Source organism: Drosophila busckii, chromosome 3L (genome assembly GCF_011750605.1).
Source record: "Drosophila busckii strain San Diego stock center, stock number 13000-0081.31 chromosome 3L, ASM1175060v1, whole genome shotgun sequence".
Lineage (NCBI taxonomy): Eukaryota > Metazoa > Arthropoda > Insecta > Diptera > Drosophilidae > Drosophila > Drosophila busckii.
In genome coordinates this window covers 19,019,395-19,037,442 of record NC_046606.1, presented here as the reverse complement: position 1 = coordinate 19,037,442, position 18,048 = coordinate 19,019,395, and the positions used below count along the sequence as shown (strand labels likewise).

Below are 18,048 nucleotides of genomic sequence, written 5' to 3'. Positions count from 1 at the left end.
AACGTACAAACAATTAAACAGTCCAAAATTGGTAAAATCAAACAGGATTTTACAGGCATACGGGCAAAAGCCAATTCCAATATTAGGCGAATTGTACACTAACGCAAAGTGCGGCAATAAGGAAGCAAATGTAGTGCTTATAGTCGCAAACGTAAATAATTCAAGCAATCTGTTCGGGTTAGATTTATTTAAAACATTTAAATTTGAAATTACGCAAATTTCAGTTGTGAATGAACATAACATTGAGAAAATATCTAGTCTTTGTAACAGGTACAAAGAAGTATTTTCGCCAGCTTTCGGTATAATAAAAAAACTTCCAAACAAGTATTTATTTAAAGCCAAACGCTATACCAAAATTTTTCAAAAGCCGACAAATACCTTTCTCGCAAATGACAAAATTCAAAGAGGAAGCAGAGCGACTCACTCAAGCAGGTATTTGGAAACCAATTAAGTTCAGCAATTGGGCATCTCCAATAGTTCTGGCCCCGAAGCCGGGTGGAGCAATTCGCATATGTGGAGATTTTAAGCAAGGCGTCAACTCACAACTCGACATCGAGCAATACCCATTGCCAACACGCGAGTCACTTTTGCATGTCATTCGACAAGGTCAACATTTCACAAAGATTGACCTTAAAGACGCATATTTACAAATGGAACTAGACGAAGCAGCCAAGCAAATTATGGTTGTCAACACGCCGTTGGGTCTTTTTCAGTACCAACGTTTGCCTTATGGAATAGCTAGCGCTCCCGCTATATTCCAGCGTTACCTTGAACAACTCATCAGCGGCATTCCAGGCTGTGGTAACTATTTAGACGACATAATTATAACTGCACCAACAAGCGAGCAACACTTTTCTAGGATAGAACAAATTTTAACCATTTTACACAACAATGGCATAAAATGTAAAAAAGAAAAATGTAAATTTTTTCAATAGGAAATCGAATATTTAGGGAGAAGAGTAAGTGCAAAGGGTATCCTGCCTGATGCCTCGGGCCTGCAAGCTGTCAAAGAATTGAAGCCGCCCACAAATCTACAGCAACTAGATGCGTTCATGGGAAAAGTGAACTATTATTGTAATTTCATACCAAATTACTCTCAGTTAGCTTCTCCATTAAATCAACTTCGCCGAAAGAACACGCCGTTCAGGTTCGGGTCGCAGCAGCAACAAGCTTTCTCAGAATTAAAAAGTCACATTCTTAACGCTACTCAGTTAGCGCATTTCAAAGAAGATCAACAGCTCATCTTAGCAACAGATGCATCGTCTTTTGGCATCGGGGTAGTGTTATCACAAAAACAACCAGATAAAAAAGAACGGCCGATAGCATTTGCATCAAAAACGTTGGACAAACACCAGGTCAGGTACAGCCAAATTGAGAAGGAAGCACTCTCAATCATTTTTGGGGTACAAAAGTTTCATCAGTATCTGTATGGAAGAAAATTCATATTGATCACCGACCACAAGCCTTTGGTCACAATCTTCAGTCCAAGCAAGCATCTTCCTACTATGACTTCAAACAGGCTTCAACGGTGGGCTATAATTCTTATGGCCTATGACTTCGAGATCAGGTACCGTTCAACCACCGCACACGGCAACGCTGATGCTCTTTCACGCTTACCATTGCCAACAGATGAGGAGTTCGACAAAGCAGAAGCGTGCAACAACATCGTCGAAATATCTCCTCCAATCAACGCTGATGTTATCTTAAAGCATCTAAGGAAGGACAAAACATTGAAAAAAGTTCTCAACTTTGTTTCAAACGGATGGCCAGACAAGCAGTGCGAATCTGAAATATCTCCATATTTCAATCGGAGATTCGCCATAACAGTGAACAACCAACTGTTATGTCTACATACGGATACAAATCGTATTGTTATACCTCGCACGCTAAGGAACGACATTCTCAAGCTTTTGCATGATGGTCATTGGGGCATCGCAAGAATGAAACAGTTGGCAAGGCAACATGTCTGGTGGCCGGGCATAGACGAAGATATTTCAAATTTAACCAAGTCTTGCAATATTTGTAAAACTAATAATCCGTCTCCAGTTAAACATTTTCAGAGTTGGCCAAACGCAACTTCCGCATGGGAGAGGATTCACATCGATTTTGCTGGGCCCATATTCAACTCCATGTGGCTCATTTGTGTAGATGCATTCTCACAGTTTCCGTTTGTAACTCAAATGACGTCTACTACAACTGCGAACACAATTGCAGCGTTGTCAGCAATTTTCGCAATCGAAGGTTATCCAAAAACATTAGTCAGCGACAATGGCCCTCAACTAACAGCAGACGCATTTAAACAGTTTTGCGCTCTTAACGGTATAACGCACATCACAACAGCACCGTTTCATCCAGCATCGAATGGACTTGCAGAACGCTTTGTACAGACGTTCAAAACCTCAGTCTCAAAAAATATCAGAGAGGGATTGACACCGACATTAGCAGTCACGAAGTACCTTGCTTCGTATCGTTTTACTCCAAATGCCGAGGGTAAAACACCAGCAGAGCTCATTCACGGTCGCCCCGTTCGCACCATTCTCAGTCAGCTTTTCGAGCAACCCGCTACAACAGCTTACAAAGCAACGAAGTATCTACCACAGCAACCAGTTTTTGCTCGAAACTACGCAAAGGGAGAAAAGTGGATTGAAGCCATCATTGACCGCCCAGTTGGTCTAATGCTTTACATAGTAAAAAACAAATATGGATACTACAAACGCCATGTAAATCAACTGAAGCCAAGGGTAAATGTTAGCGAACAACATACAAACGCCGATCGCCTCGACAACAGTTTTGCTCAATTTTCGTTAAATACGGAGTTGCCAAACAGCACGCCACTACAAAATGCCGAGGATCTGCAGAGCCAATCCCCAAGCTTACCGCAATCTGCGCCCCTAGTTGATGTTTCTAGCGCAGACCCGGCTGGTAGCCAAAACGACGCTCCATCACAGCAGCGTCAACGCCCTTCTAGTATTCCAGTCCGCAGAAGCACTAGAACTCGCAACAACGTAAACCGTTATACGCCTCCGGATTTTAGAAAGCATAAGATCTAATTAAGGGAGGAGATGTGTTATAAATGTATTAGCATATTTAAATAATAACGGCTGCACTTATGTTAAAAGTTAACAGCCACTACTCATAATGTAAACTAACATACATACATAGCGATAACCGCCAAATACATGCAGTTCGAATTAAGCTCTCAAACAGAAATCACTGGACTCATTAATCACTAATTAAACTCAAAACCCACAAAAGCGCATAATGTTCACTGAAACCAACGCACGGCATCTTTATCCCGACTTAATCACACATTGAGTGTTTGATGTTGGTATTTGCATACACATGCATACCCCTCCATCGATAGTGGAGACGCAGTCATTCCCATTCAGCAATATGCATACATATGTAAATGTAGTTGAGTTCTTAGGTGGTATTAAAGTCACATATGTATATTGAGCTTAGGCTTGGAAAGCGACTGCAATTATCGTTACAGGGTGTCCTCAGAGTCGTGTACAGTTGCCGCTTAGAATTGTTTTTGCTGTTTGGTTGCACAAATGAGGGCCACTTGGTGTTTGCTTTGCAATGGTTGAGACTTCGCTGTTTGTCATATCACCACTAATATACCCAAGTCAACAGCTGTGTCTTAGTAACGATGTGTGCGAATGTTTGTGTGTGTGTGTGTTGTCAAATGTCAAATGAAAATGTCGGGTTGGAGATGGCAGCTTGAACTTAATTGCCATACGAGCACAAGCCGTGCACAATTTCCAATATCAGATGAAACATCGAAATGTTATTGCATAAATTCCAATTACAAATTCATGTTGCACGAGTTGTTGTCAACAACGAACATGGTTATATATGCCTGTGCCTGTGAGTGTTATTAGAGTAATGCACTAATTGGTGTTAATCCAAAAAGCGCATTATGAAATGCAATGTAAATGTTGAGTGCTAACTGGTTACAAGCAAGCGCCAAAGACAAACTGCCATATAATACTATTAGGACAAAGCTACTAGAGCTGGTCTGCTGACATCCGTACAGCACTACAAGCTTAAATTACATTCTTATTATACACTTTCACATTTCCATAAAAAATGGAAAAGAGTATTATGAAATTGTGCAAACAGGCACAAGGCGAAAATAATGTATGTGTATCAGATTAGTTAGTACCAACTATGTCGATAGTACGATGTCTGTCCGTCTGTCACGGCAAAATCACAAGTCACATATCCTTCCAGTCAAAGTGTACCAAAAAGTCGACTGCGGTCATCTTTAATGCGAGCTTGTTTTTATTTGCTTGCAACAGTCCAGAGGCTAAAAGTAATCAATTTGAAATTTATATGTTGACCCTATTTCCGCACTTAATTTATGTTGCACACACACACACACGTCTCAGCTTGGACAAACAAGCAATTACATATGTTCAAGCATACAATGCACCCCTAGCCCAGCTTGTAACCACAGCATAGACGCTAAGAAAGCTGGCTGGCGTTCCAAGCAATCTTACCTAATTTATGTCAATTTGTCCACGCATTCCGTGCTGCTCCAAACTGCATTAGCCTCGGCACTTGCCCAGCGTAATTACAATTTGTTATCGCTTTAATTCAATATCGAGGACAACGCTGTTTATTAACTAAACATTCAAGTCCCTCTGGCAAAATAGACCCCAATCTAGTTATGACACTTATATTAAAAATAAATAGTCAATATACCTATGTAAGTTTATAGAATAGGTTTACATATATGGTGACATCCATTTAGTATTTATTAATTTAATATGATTTTATCACTTCGTCCAGCAAATGTATTCTTTATATTAAAGCCTACTAGAAAAATCTTCCACTCTCCCCCTTGATAAACAAACATTTTCTCTATATAATAACTACAATTCATGCATATTATAATATTAATTGATCGCAACGATAACAGTGTCACCTGCTCTGTATTGTTGATGCTACTTACCATATTTTGCTACGTTTTAATGGAGAAACAAGTAATATTATTAATTATTCACACATGCAGTCCCTTGACATTGCCAAAGTCAATTCCAGCTGTCAACACAATCTATGCAGTGAGCCAACAGAAGTGGACGATCAGGGGACTTCATTAGGCATTCAATAGAAAATTAGTAAGATTTTTGGGCAAACCATCTTACTGTGGCCCTTAGCTAGAGTAGACTTGTTATGTAAATTCGTAAAAGGCCTTCCACACTTCGAGCGTGTCAAGTTCCAAAAAGTAGTTTACGGATTTGTTTGCCGTTTGTTGTTTGGCTTCAGATTTCACGTCCTTTAGCCGGGCATGTTTTAAGGATTTATAACTTTCAAATGAAAGAAACGAAGGAAGCGTTACACTTTTTCTTGAGCTATGCAAATGACTGAAGCAATAAGCAGAAAAATAAATTGTCACATCACAGCTTTTCAAGCTGTTTGAACTTTAAGACCAACTTAAATTGCAAGTAAATATAAACTGTTATTTTAAATTCTGAACAAAAATAGCTTAGGCACCTACTAAATAATTAATTGTTAACCACTCATCAACCATTGTAGCAAGCAATCGCAAGCCGCATGCTTGCGTACTCTAATTAGTAACACACCCAAGAGAGCATTAACTAAATGACAAGCCCACTAATCTACTCGCTGCTGTGTTGAGTTGAGTCATGTGACATCTCAACATGACATTAAGAAATATTGTCGACTGGTTGACATTTGACAGTGAGGCACACGCTTCGAGTTCACTTGCCATGTTATCAATCCTTTCACGTTGCCTGCAGCCGAAAAGAACAGCCCCATATTAAAAGTGCCTTAGCAGCAGTATATTTTATACCTAAACGTAAACGCCTTCAACCACATCAAATAAATCGCAAGTGATTCGAGTCGGTGGCTTAACTGGCTGCCTGCTTACATAAAAAACGCCATTAGCATGCAAACTGGGCCATGCATAACAAAGATAAACTAAAAGTCGCAGGACAACCGCAAGACCAACAAGTACCAACTAGAAACACCAATAAAACATGCGAGGTTAGAATGACAAATTCTGTTTGCTAATATGGTTTTTTAGTACTATTTTGTACTATTGCTGTTCATTAGGCTTACACACATTAAATACTTGTACTTCTCATAGGCTCTACACAATTTAAATATAATAAGATTTTTCAAAAAACTTCAAAAGCTAACCTATAAATGATTTTCGCTGACGAAGCTTGAGTCTTAACAGGATATTATGAACAGTTGTTCCTGTTTGTTCGGCAGGAAATTCGTTTCATTGAACTGCAACGAACTTTTCCGAGCTGCACTGAACAGGAAACCGTAAAATTTGCCAACTGAATTTTTCTGCGTTTACTATTGCTACATGTTATTTTTATGTATACATATTTTATGCATATAAATTTTAAAATACGGGAAAAAAAGAATTTTGCAAAGTTGTGTTTCAGCTTCATTGTGCGCTCCTCGAAGCCAGTAGAGCAATAAAACTGGCCAGACAGATGGATTCCAAACCATTTTTTTCTCCTGTTGCTCATAAAACAAAAAGTTGTAAGTGTTCTTTCTTTTTTCCACATTGCTTTTGCTGAAAGCGACAACAAGAACAACAAGAAAATCACTTGGATGCATAACAAAGCAAAAAGCCGCGCCACGCATCAGCAAGTTCAGGTTAAGACCATAGTAGCCATTGTCAGTTCTTTGTTTTGAAACGCATAAAAAGGGCAACCAAAACAAAAAAACATCAAAAAAAAAAAAGGGACTGGCTAATGATACAAATGACAACGCATAAAAATTTGCATAGTATGAAATAAAGTGGTTGTAAAAACGCAAATTGTGTGTGAGAAAAGATGGAGTATGCTAGAATATTTTTAAATGGTTGATTAAAGCCATGGAAAGCAATTTATACATTTAAAAAAGCCATCAATTAATGAATATGTCCAAACAATAAAAATGCTATTAATCGACATTTATAAATATTTTATGGAATTTTTATTGAATGCAACAAATGTTGCATTTGTGCATTTGTACAATGGCCCAATTAAAGCGGAAAAATATTCTCAGGCTTAAAGTTGAGGAAGCTTTTTAAACAGCTGCCTAGACTTACTCAAAATGTTCTTGGCATTAAAGGTTTTGCTTCTTTCGCTTATGAGGACAAGACTGTATTAACTTGCCGCAAATTGTGTCAAATTGTGTTTGGGTCTGCCGGCGCACAACAAAGAAAAAACGAGACTTACAATGGTAATCAGGTGCGAGCAGAGGACAAGAGGAGTAGGGATGAGTTGCGTGAAAGTCAACTCTTTGACATAAATCACGGCTAGGATAAGCGTAAAGCGCTGGATGCTCATGTTCGCCACAACAATGCCAGAAATGTCAAATTAATTTAGCACGTCGCTACAAGCTAACGGAAAATGAAGCGAATACCCTAGAAACAAGCAAAAAATGGTAGTATGGGTTAAATTGCTTGCGTGATTAACACTGCATAAGATTCACATAAGTCTGTGATTAACACATCATAACTTAAAAGAGAGTTTAAAATCCATTCATTAATTCCAAAATGTTACCACAGAGTATACTTTTGTTCGCTCTTTGCGTCGGCACCAATTTGGCATTTCAATCAAGGTAAGAGTAGCTGAAAGACAGAGCCTGAACAAGGACCGAGAAGAGCTTGCTTGGCGTTTCCTGTCACGTTTTATGAATTTGCAGCGTTGGGCTTGGTCGACAAGTTCACTTGCCTGATACCACCAAAAAAAAAGAGAAAAAAATAACAATAAAGTGGGCTAACAATGTCACCAGAGTCTGCAGTAAGATAACACCCAGCTGCCCTCAAATAGGTTTTACCATCGAAACCTACACTGAAGTGGGTTGCAAACTAATTTGGAGTAGGATATGAACAAATACGCATAAATATCTCAATTAGCAGTCAAAAGCGAAAAAACAGTCACCTAGCCAGACTAATTTGCTTTCATGGTGTTGTTTGAGTAAGCAAATAAACAGAGATTCAAAGAGCTTACTCATCTTCTTAAACATATAATTAATGAAGGCATTGAGATTTTCTAATTAAAATCCAGAGTTTCTTGCTAAATAAAGCAAAGAGTACTTGGACACGAAAATAAGAATCATTAGCCGGAATTCCACACATTTAATTTTGAGCTGAGCAAGATATTAAATTTGTTTTCAGAATTTCACCTTTCTCTGTAGTTTTAGTGAGCGTTCTAACTTATTTATTTTATACTAAAGTTAAGTGTACACAATTTTTTGCTGTTCAGCGTACTAGTTGATAAATTTCAACATAATTTATTTGCCTTGGCCAAACATTAACTCTTGTCGCTGCTGTCCAAGTGGCCCAGCCGTTGACCATCAAGCCTGACACGTTCTGATCCCTCTTGGCTCTCTTAACGTGTTTGGATTGTGACAACGTGTATTTGTTCTGTTCAGTTTGCGCTTGTGCCTAGTTTGTTTGCTTTTGTTTGTCGTAAGCAATTAGAAAGTGCACGTAGTTATTATTAGAAGCGCCAAAGTAATATTCTCTAACTCAAACGCAATTGCTTTAACTACAAAGGGATGCGGCTATCAGCTTACGACTTATTAACTTGATGAATGCTATGTCTGCTATGAGTGGTTAGAAATTACCCCATAAGACATAAAAGCAAATTACTTACAGCTAGAAAAAGTCCTCTATGCATACTGTATATTCCATAAATGCTTGTGAATAATCAAGAGCTAAGCAACAAACTTGTGCATGAGAAATGAGTATAATAATGCGGTTGACAAATTTGACATATAGTTACTTTTGTGAGTTTATTTGCGGGTGCGGCTTGCTCACAATTAATTAAAACCCAATTTTCCACAACAAACTACATGCATAGATATCAAAATAAAGACTAAACGTTGATACCAGCTCAAAATCAAGGCCAATTGAAGCTTCATAATGCACTATGCGCCGCAGCAACGAAAGTTTCTCCAAAATAGGACTACAAATAACGGACCAGTTCCCCTTAATGACCGTCAATGTCACACACACACACGCATCGAGCCTATGTATACATATATGTAGTACTGTACGTATATTTGCCGCGTCAGCGACAGCATGTCCAAGGTGCCGTTGTACAAGTCAGACCGCTAGCTGCAACATGAGCAAACACACACAGACACACGCCTGTAGAAGCACATATATATCAAGCCAAGTCTTGAGGCTAGGTGCGGCGTACAACAGGACGTATGCGTATTCGTATGCGTATGATTGATGTTGCTCAATGCGCTACTGACAGTGCCATTATCTATAAGCATGCATGTATTCAAACATATATATTTTTGTGTGTGTGTGTGTGTGTGCGTATATATGTGTTTATGCGTGGGTATCAGCAATTGCATATTCCAAAGTGCCTGCAAGTGACAAACCAAAAATCAAACAGAAAACAGCAACAAAATGAGCAAATAGACACAGACAAATTTTTAAACACTCCGTTGCATGTGAATGAAACATTTATACATCAGTTGAATTTGCTTACTTGCTTAGATCTTTAGCGAGGTTGTCCACTAACAATAAGACAATATATATATGGTAAGACAATATATATGGTAAGACAATATAATATTTTTTACGCGTCAATCAAAATATAATTAACGTAATTAACTGTAATTTCCAACGTGATTCCGCCTTAAAATATACCCAGTCAACTAACCTTTAGGACCAATACACGTTCTGTAGAGTTTAAAAGCCGAAAACCTTATTTAAATGAGTCGCGGTGTAAATATAAATGCTTTTTGTGGCCAGCTCATGTTCGAATAAACAATTACATTTATGATGTTGCAAACCGAAAAAATATTGGCAAAAAATTGTTTGCAATATCAATAATGTAGCAAACATAAAAAAGTTTGGGACTGCGATACTACAGCGAGTCGGGGGGGCTAGCAACAAAGTGTCCACGGTAATTGAAATGCAGCGGGTCAAAAAAGTATCAGGACAACGCCATTTCCCAATTAATTTAAGTTAACGTATTTAATTTAGTCAGAGAAATGCGTAGTTACTTATAGTACGTTATCAAAAATACGATGTCTACCTATCAATAAAGTGTATTTATTCTTAATCAGTATAAGCATCAATAACTCAGAGACTATAAGAGCTAAAGGTATAATGTTTTTTTGTTGTTTACGAACTTGATCGCTTTTATTTTTGTAAATTAAATATCCTCCCTATCCCTTGGAAATAAAAAAAAAAACAAGTTACGCCCATCGACAAATCGATTTGCTTAAAACACTGCACATACAAGCTTAAGAATGTTACTGACCTATTGATATAGGTCGATTGTCTATAGTTGATATCAAACAAAAATAAATATAAAAAGTTTTTCTCATTAAAAAAGCGCAGTCTGCTATGTTATTGACTCAGTATTAAATTAAAAGGGCAACAAAGTAGCGAATAAAAAGCATAACTCATGTCGTGCTGGAATATTTTAAGTTTTTTTAACCTCAACCAACGAATGTTATTTGGATTTATTTAATAAGTTGGATTGTATCTGATTTATTTCTCCAACAACTTTTGACAGTTTTATATATATTTTATTTTGGCAGCTGCCTGAAAGCTGAGCCCATCGTTGGCATGCATTATTTAATCAAACCAGATAGTAGAGACTGAATAATTCATGAACAAATGGCGAAAGCGTGTGACTGAGCTGTCAGATAATGCATAATGCGCAGATAGAGCCAATTATTTGTGAGCCACTCAAATGATCGAGGTCAGCGCTTTGTGCAGCTCGTTTTGCCATTCGAACGCCTTTGGGAATGTAGTTGCTACGCCTGTTGCCCAAGTGGCAGCTGCTTGGAGCAAGGCCACGCACAAGGACAAGGAGAAAGTGAATAGTCAGGCAACAAGTCTGCATTGGCAAGCCGCTGGCTGTTCAAAGGATTTTTCAAAGTCGGGCTGCTGTGTTTTCTTTTTTCGTTATCTGTCTCTCGGTCAAATGCCACTTCAGATAAATGCCAGCAGGCCACAAAAGAAACTGACAACTGCAAAGCCGCTGCGATGGCCGTGGGCAAGTGTTTAGTAAGTAAGCTTTGCCTGCCGCCCGCGTAATTGGCAGTGGATCAAAAAGGTTTCACTCTGGTCAAAGGCAAATGCAAAGGCAAAGGCCAAAGGCAACGGCAACGGCAACGGCAACGGCAACGGCACAATAGCAGAAGAAGCTGCCAACAAGAACTCAAAAGATTTCTCGGAATTAAGCAAAAAGCGTTGTGAAATGGCTTGTAAATATATTTTTAAATATTCTATTGGCCATATATTTTTAAATCTAGAGCAACAGGTACTGAGCATTCTATGATAAACATGGAATGTTGCACAGCTTGAGGAGAAATTATGATATCTCAGCTGCTGCTGGAGTGACTTTCGGAGCATGCGCTATGCAAAGCCACTCAGTGTTAACATTTTGAAGCCCAAATGCTAGCAGGTTTTAATGATGGCAATTGGACTTGAAAATGCCATGGGAAAGTTTAAGGCCCAGAGCAACGACATAACCAGATTCATGTGCGAATACTCGCACAAATGTATGACATTCTTTTTGCGGTCCATTAAAGCGCAAACTGAAACCATAAGTTGACCACAAAGTGCTGCCTGCTGCTGCAGCAGTTTTCTGGAGCTGAAGTTGGGGTTTTGGGGCACATGGGTATCTTTTTGATTTCCGCAACAAATTAAATTAAATGTTGCTTGTAATATGATTGCAATTGAGGCGAAAGCAACCGCCAAAGTGGACAGCAAACAGCAGGAAGTGAACAATAAAGGCATTTCCAAGCTAAAAAGACGATGTAGAAGCAGCAAAAATGTGACCAGGAAACGGAAGCATTATAGCAGCGAGTAGTGCCACCGGCCACCCAGAGCAGAGCCACTGAGCACATTTAAGTATGTGCATTTGATGACTTAAACGACACTGGCCAACACTTTTTATTGCAAGTGCTTTGCTTTAAAATTTCATTGAATGCTTTTGCAAGATGTTATTATTCTTTAGTTGATGTTGTACTTGCTCTTGTTTCTATTCTTGTTGCTCGCGTTATTGTTGGCTACATTGTTTAGCTATCCTGCTGTTTGCTTTCAACTTGTCGCTTTGTCGCCATCGTTGCTTATCACATGAGTGTCAAGCAGCGCGAATGTGGCATCCACGTCTCAAGTGCCACCAGCTAGCAGTATAAAAGGTATACCAGCTTAAATCCAGATGTGTGTGTCTGTGTCCATACTGCTAGAAATGAGTACGTGCATTGCCCGTGAATAACCCACAATTGTTTCTAACAAAAGTTCTTACACAACCTGATTACTTTATATATCTCTCTGGAGACCATCAATATTCAAATCCCTTCGGAAAAGTTTTTTCAGATAAGTTCTTTACTTTAGATATTCATCTATGTATGATTTTAGTATAGTTCTTTAAATTAATCTTCCTTTGTTAACTACCCATCGGATTATGAGAGACGTAATGTTAGGATGAAATTGAATTATGAATTGTGATATTGCCTCCTTGTATTTGTTGAAACCAATGAATTCTTCAGATTCTGCCACGCACCCTTCCGAGTAATCTACCTTATGCGTTCAACACAGCGGGCTTTAACTCCTAAGAACTCTTTTTATCTTATTTTACTACTATTAATAAGTAAGACTATCTCAGACCGGATTAAAGTTTCCCCAACGTTTTCAACATGTCTTGGGTCGTTTTGAATCTCCCAATATATACATACATACCTATGCCTGACTCAGCTTAAATAATTATTAGTTTTTTCTCTATGCCGTCGCCAGCATACAGTCGACATATAAATAATCCCTTCAAATATAATTCATAGATAATATTTCTTTTCCATGCAGCTCGTGATAAAAGCAAAACTTTTTCCCATCTCTAGCCTTTTTTTTTTTTGTAGCACACTCGGTATAAGCGTAGCGTAAATCTTAAGTATGGCAACATTCAAACATTCAGCTTACGACTATGTGTGTATGCCTTGTGGCATAGGTCGCATTCAAGTGCTTCAATTCCTCGCTCCTGGCCCATTCTCTGACACACTTACTAATTGCCGCACAAATTACTTACAAGCAAGTGCCTTTTGCTCATTGTGTATTGAAATTGCTTGTATTGTTGCTGCTGCTATTGGTTGCTGCTTTGAGTTCTGCAAGTCAACAACAAATTTTATAATTGCCAAATACTTGGGAAAGTCAAGTACATAAGAAATATATAATTTGTAGCTTTAAGTGTTCACATACTTAAAAGTACCTACTATATTAATTTCAAAATTTGTAAGCTCAAATGAGTACTCAAGTTAAATTTATTGACGTTTCATATGCAATGTTGCGCAGAAATAAGCCAAAGTGCATTACATTACTATGAATAAAAAAAGCTTTGGGTCGAGAATAAAGCAAGCAATAATATATTGAACTAAAAGCAATAAAACGATGTTTTCAGAAACTGAACGAAAAGGAATAACAGCAACAACAATGGCTGCTGTCAACAATGGCGTAATAAGTATTTATATGCTGGCTCGGAAAGGACAAACATAATGCAAGGCATATACTCTTTTGAATGAAATACATACACACAACTTCTCCAAAGTGAATGGAAGTATATAAAAAATAAAATGCATGACAATTGTATTTACGTTGCACTTAATGCTGCATTTTGTCATATAAATATATTTTAGAAAAGTAAATAGAGCATAGGGCTGGCAGCGCATTCATACGACCTAGCAACGAGTGTATCGTCTGCATTATGGGCTGTTGTAGTTGTTGTTGCTGTTTATTGGTTTGCTGTCAGTCAAGCAGTCAAACAGTCACTACGGCCATCGTGCTGGCCGTGGCGATGTCGGAGCATGCACGAAATTCTGGTGCATCAAACGGAAATTGCATTTACACGCTTGCCTGGCCCTGGCAGTGGGACGTCCACGTTGCACGCATCATACGCTATTGGGTGTTTTTTTGATTACAGTGCCAAAGGCGTAAGCAACACCCACGCACACAACGAGAGTGAGAAACAAACGCCCACTTAAGCAAACCACACAGGACTCAATGCTGGCTGTATTGAACTTGCCAACATGGCCGCAAGCCTTGATAGTACTAATCACCAGATAAGCAAACAACCTTAGCTCATAACTATGAGGTGAATGTAAGCAGAGACGTTGATTGAAAGTTTTTCAAGGCGTTTGTCTCACAAACTTACACACAAACTATTAAATCTGAGCAAATAAATGATAAACTAAAGTGCAGCGATATTTTAATTTGAAACTTAAGTTAATGCATTAGCTATCGATTGCCACAAGCTTCCATTAGGCGTTAACTCAACTTTATGCTTAACATATTGTGTTTGCATATCGAGCTCTTTGGCACGTCCACATGTCGCCTCGAGCCAAAGCAAACAAAAACTGACACATTATAAAACCAAACTGTTAAGTCGTGCAAGTGCAAAATATCTATTTTCGAACAGTAAACAAAACCAGACAGACATCAGAAGATTAATCGCCAAGAGCATGCCAGATCTCGTGCAAATAATCTGTAGCCCAACAAACTAACCCACAAAGCTTATGGCATTTTTTAGAAGAGTTGGCAATGTAAATGGCGAGGAAAACTTTTGTCAAAGTTTTCATCAATCTGATGCACTAGTATTAGTGGCCAATAAGAGAGGAATTGTCCAGCCATCTAGGCTGGGCGAGCGGCATTTAACAAATAAAAAAGAGACCAAAGATGAGAACCCAAAAGAAAAAAAAACTTGAAGCATACATCAAAGCGTCAACGAGCCTTAGGCAAACCCAAAGGTAAAAGCGAATGCGACATGGCAACGAAGACAGAATGAGCAGCTGTGGAATTGTTTGATGGCGAAAGTTGTAAAACAACCTACATTATTTTTTACCTGCGCAGAGTCAAGAAAAACAATCAATAATATAAAGGGAGAATTATATAAAACATAACGTGCAAGCCCCATTAAATAAAATTCCTTGCCAAAAATATTAGGTATTTAGTATAATTTAATTATCATTTATATTTATAAGAGTGTCTTTTGTTAATAAATTAACCCATTTTCCAAATAATTTGTGGGCGTCGGGCTAATCAAGAATCCAACACATTTTTCACTTAAAGCCTTCACGGTTTCTAAGCCAACGAAACAAGACCACGCAGCACACAAGTGCCACTTGGCAAGAAAATTGAATTGCATTTGTAATGCATTTGGTGCATAGCTGTGGGATAATAGCGAGCTTTAGGTGTGTGGTGACTAAAGTCCATAGATTTATAACAGCTTCAAAGGAATTTGTAAGTGAGAAAATAGGGAGACTTACCATAAGTTGAGAGGCCAAGTTGTTGTTAAGTACGATTAGTCCTGATTCTATAAAGTCTGTAAAAGTTCAACGCAATTTTGCATTTTTTGCTCTCTTGACCCCACAAACACAATCAACTTGAAGTTTATTAGATTTGCAATGCATTTACCTCCTGGTGTAAACGGACTTGCTCTGGGACTTACCTCAGCTGACCGAGAGTAAACAGCCAAGGGGATGGCATAAACTTTGAGCATTGGCATTAACCAATATATCCAAGTGCATAACAACTTTTGTCTTGTGTAAGTTCGCTGGTTGTGCACGAGCTGGCGGGCTGGCTGGCTGGCACGTTGCATCCTTGCATACATACAGGAACTGGTCGCTATTGCATATTAAAAATGCTGCAGGCGCATTTTGCGGCAAAAATGGCAAGAATAGGCAAGCTGATGCGATAATCGCTAGCTATTCTATGTAAATTGGGTTTTGTTTGTTGGCTTTGTGTAACACAACAAAAGCGAAGAGAGCTCAGCTTTAGCCTAATGCGAAACCGATAAGGCTTCAGCTTTAAGAGACATGCAGTCAAGACACAGGCAACGTTATTAAATCAGAGCTGAGCTCTCAGCCCTAAGTCAAATTATGCACATGATTGCGTAAATCGCGTTAAATTAGGTATTGTCAGTGGGGGACCAGAGCAGTTGAAGCATTTAACTCCTGAATCGGTATACCGTCATTGGCTAATTCTATTTATTTATGTATGTCTCCTTTATTGCGCTAATTTGGTTGTAAGCATTTCATACATACATACATACACTGGCTGGCACAATATTTTCACGAAAATTTTTTTCTTCGTTCTCTTTTGTATATTTTTTTTCTTTAAGTAAAATATCCAAACTATAGGTAGTTAGTTCAATATGTCAGCTTTCAATAGTATATGCATAGAGTCAGATATGTATGATACTAATCCAAAGAAAATTTGTAATGTAGATTAGTACGGTGGCAAAAGTATTTTGACAGCAAGATTTTTTAATACGTTATTTTATGTTGAAAAATTAAATAGTAATTTCCACAAAGTGGAATATTTTTTTTATATACATACATTGCTAAGTCTCTTTAACAATTTCGTGTCAATTACAAAATTGTATATTGAATCCTTACAGACTTAAAAAAATCCAATTTGCTATGAAAAACCCTTACATTACATTACCTTGCTATGAAAAACATTTTACATTCAATAAAATATAAAAATATTGCCCGCTTTTGAAAAAAAAATTTTTTGCCTTTGGCATAAAGCTATTGTAGCCCCACACCATCTTATTTGTGGCACCGTACTAATCTACATTATGAATTTTTTTTGGATTAGTATATATCTAACTTTATGCATATACTATTGAAAGCTAACTACCCTAAATAATATGGAAATTTTACTTGAAGAAATAAAAAGAAACGAAGGAGAATGCTGCAAAAAATGTTCTTCAAAATAAATGTGTATGTGTTAGTTCCCTTCATCAGTTTTATTCCTGGTGGTCTTCGCATCTGACGCAGCGTACAAAAGAAGAGCGGATATTCAACATTTGTATGTACATATAGATAAATTTCTGAAATACTGTCGAATAATTCATAATTGCTTTTTTCAAATCTTAACAAAGTTATAATTTCGGAGTCTACAAATAGATAGTTAATATTATTTTTTATAAAATTAGATAAATCTTTTAGGAACTAAAAGCAACCTGTGTATATATAAACAAAAAATACACACATTAAAATTTACTATGTACAAAAAATATCAAAATAACTTTTCAGTTTTTTGGTACAATTACGTTTATTTTAAATTATATTGTTGATTGCAATAAATATGCATATTTAAAAATTAAATTTGCTTATAACAGCTGTTAATTTTTCTAGAGATGGTCGATACTTATCGATGTTATGAATACTTTTCTCGACAGCAATATTGGAATGTCTCGCAACAAATCTCTAGCAACAAAAACAATTAGGCGTCGCTACATACTTTCTGCAAACATTTGCAGGAACGAAAATGTAAGAGCAATTATTTTCTAATTAATTACTGTGGAGAAATAATAAAATTGGGTAATCCCACACAAACACTTAAAACGATATGAGTGGAATAAATATAAAAACATCCACGCTCGCCAAGTCAGGTAAGAAAATAAAGCCAATTACAAAGCAAAGAAGAAGAATTTGTATTTGTGTTTTTTCTTTCTGTAAGTAGCCGGCAGTGGTGGCCACATCACAATGCCTGTGTCGATTCTCATACCCAGCATTGAGGAAAAGAACAAACAAATGCAACAGGAAACCTTGATGGAGAAGCTCCGAGCAAAGTACCGCAACAAGCCGAAAAGCTATGATGAAATTAAGAAATCAGTGCGTATGTACTTTATTGAGAAGCACTACCCAATGGATCCGCTCTGTAAGGCTACTCTACAGACGGCTCTTGACAAGCTACAGCACTACATCAAAGTAAGCTCTCGCCACGGACTCGTTGAGCGTCTGGAGAGCCTTTCGCGGCAATTGGGGCTTAAATTCATGGAGGATCAACAGTTGCTTTTCATCTCTACAGACATGTTCTATGTGGAAATTCTTTTAGACGCGAGTGGCAATCTTAACGACGTCAAGGTCCATCACGAATGCAAAATAGAGCACCAATCAAGTTCTAGTTCCAGTTGCAGTGAGTTACTGAACTGCCTTACGGCAGGAGACTTTGCTGATTTCACCGTGCAACTGGAGGGCCTCTCTTCCATCTACCAACTGAATGCAGAACCAAAGGTAAAAAAGAAAGCCTTC

The 18,048-nt window shown here is 37.9% G+C and overlaps 1 protein-coding gene across 1 annotated transcript; it reads left to right on the top strand.

Annotated features, from left to right (window-relative positions):
* Positions 1-384: 384 nt before the first annotated feature.
* On the top strand, positions 385-3,203 carry LOC117134803 (uncharacterized protein K02A2.6-like). The gene is made up of 2 exons (XM_033293750.1): positions 385-2,741; positions 2,815-3,203. Exons 1-2 carry the CDS (start codon positions 1,053-1,055, stop codon positions 2,893-2,895), a joined length of 1,770 nt encoding a protein of 589 aa, XP_033149641.1. The 5' UTR covers positions 385-1,052; the 3' UTR covers positions 2,896-3,203.
* Positions 3,204-18,048: the final 14,845 nt, after the last annotated feature.

What these genes read in the sequence shown, in the direction of transcription:
- LOC117134803 (XM_033293750.1), top strand. Translation starts at nt 1,053, where the DNA reads ATGGGAAAAGTGAACTATTATTGTAATTTCATACCAAATTACTCTCAG. An exon ending in TAAATCAACTGAAGCCAAGG is followed by an intron (nt 2,742 to 2,814) that starts GTAAATGTTAGC and finishes CGTTAAATACGG; the next exon opens with AGTTGCCAAACAGCACGCCA.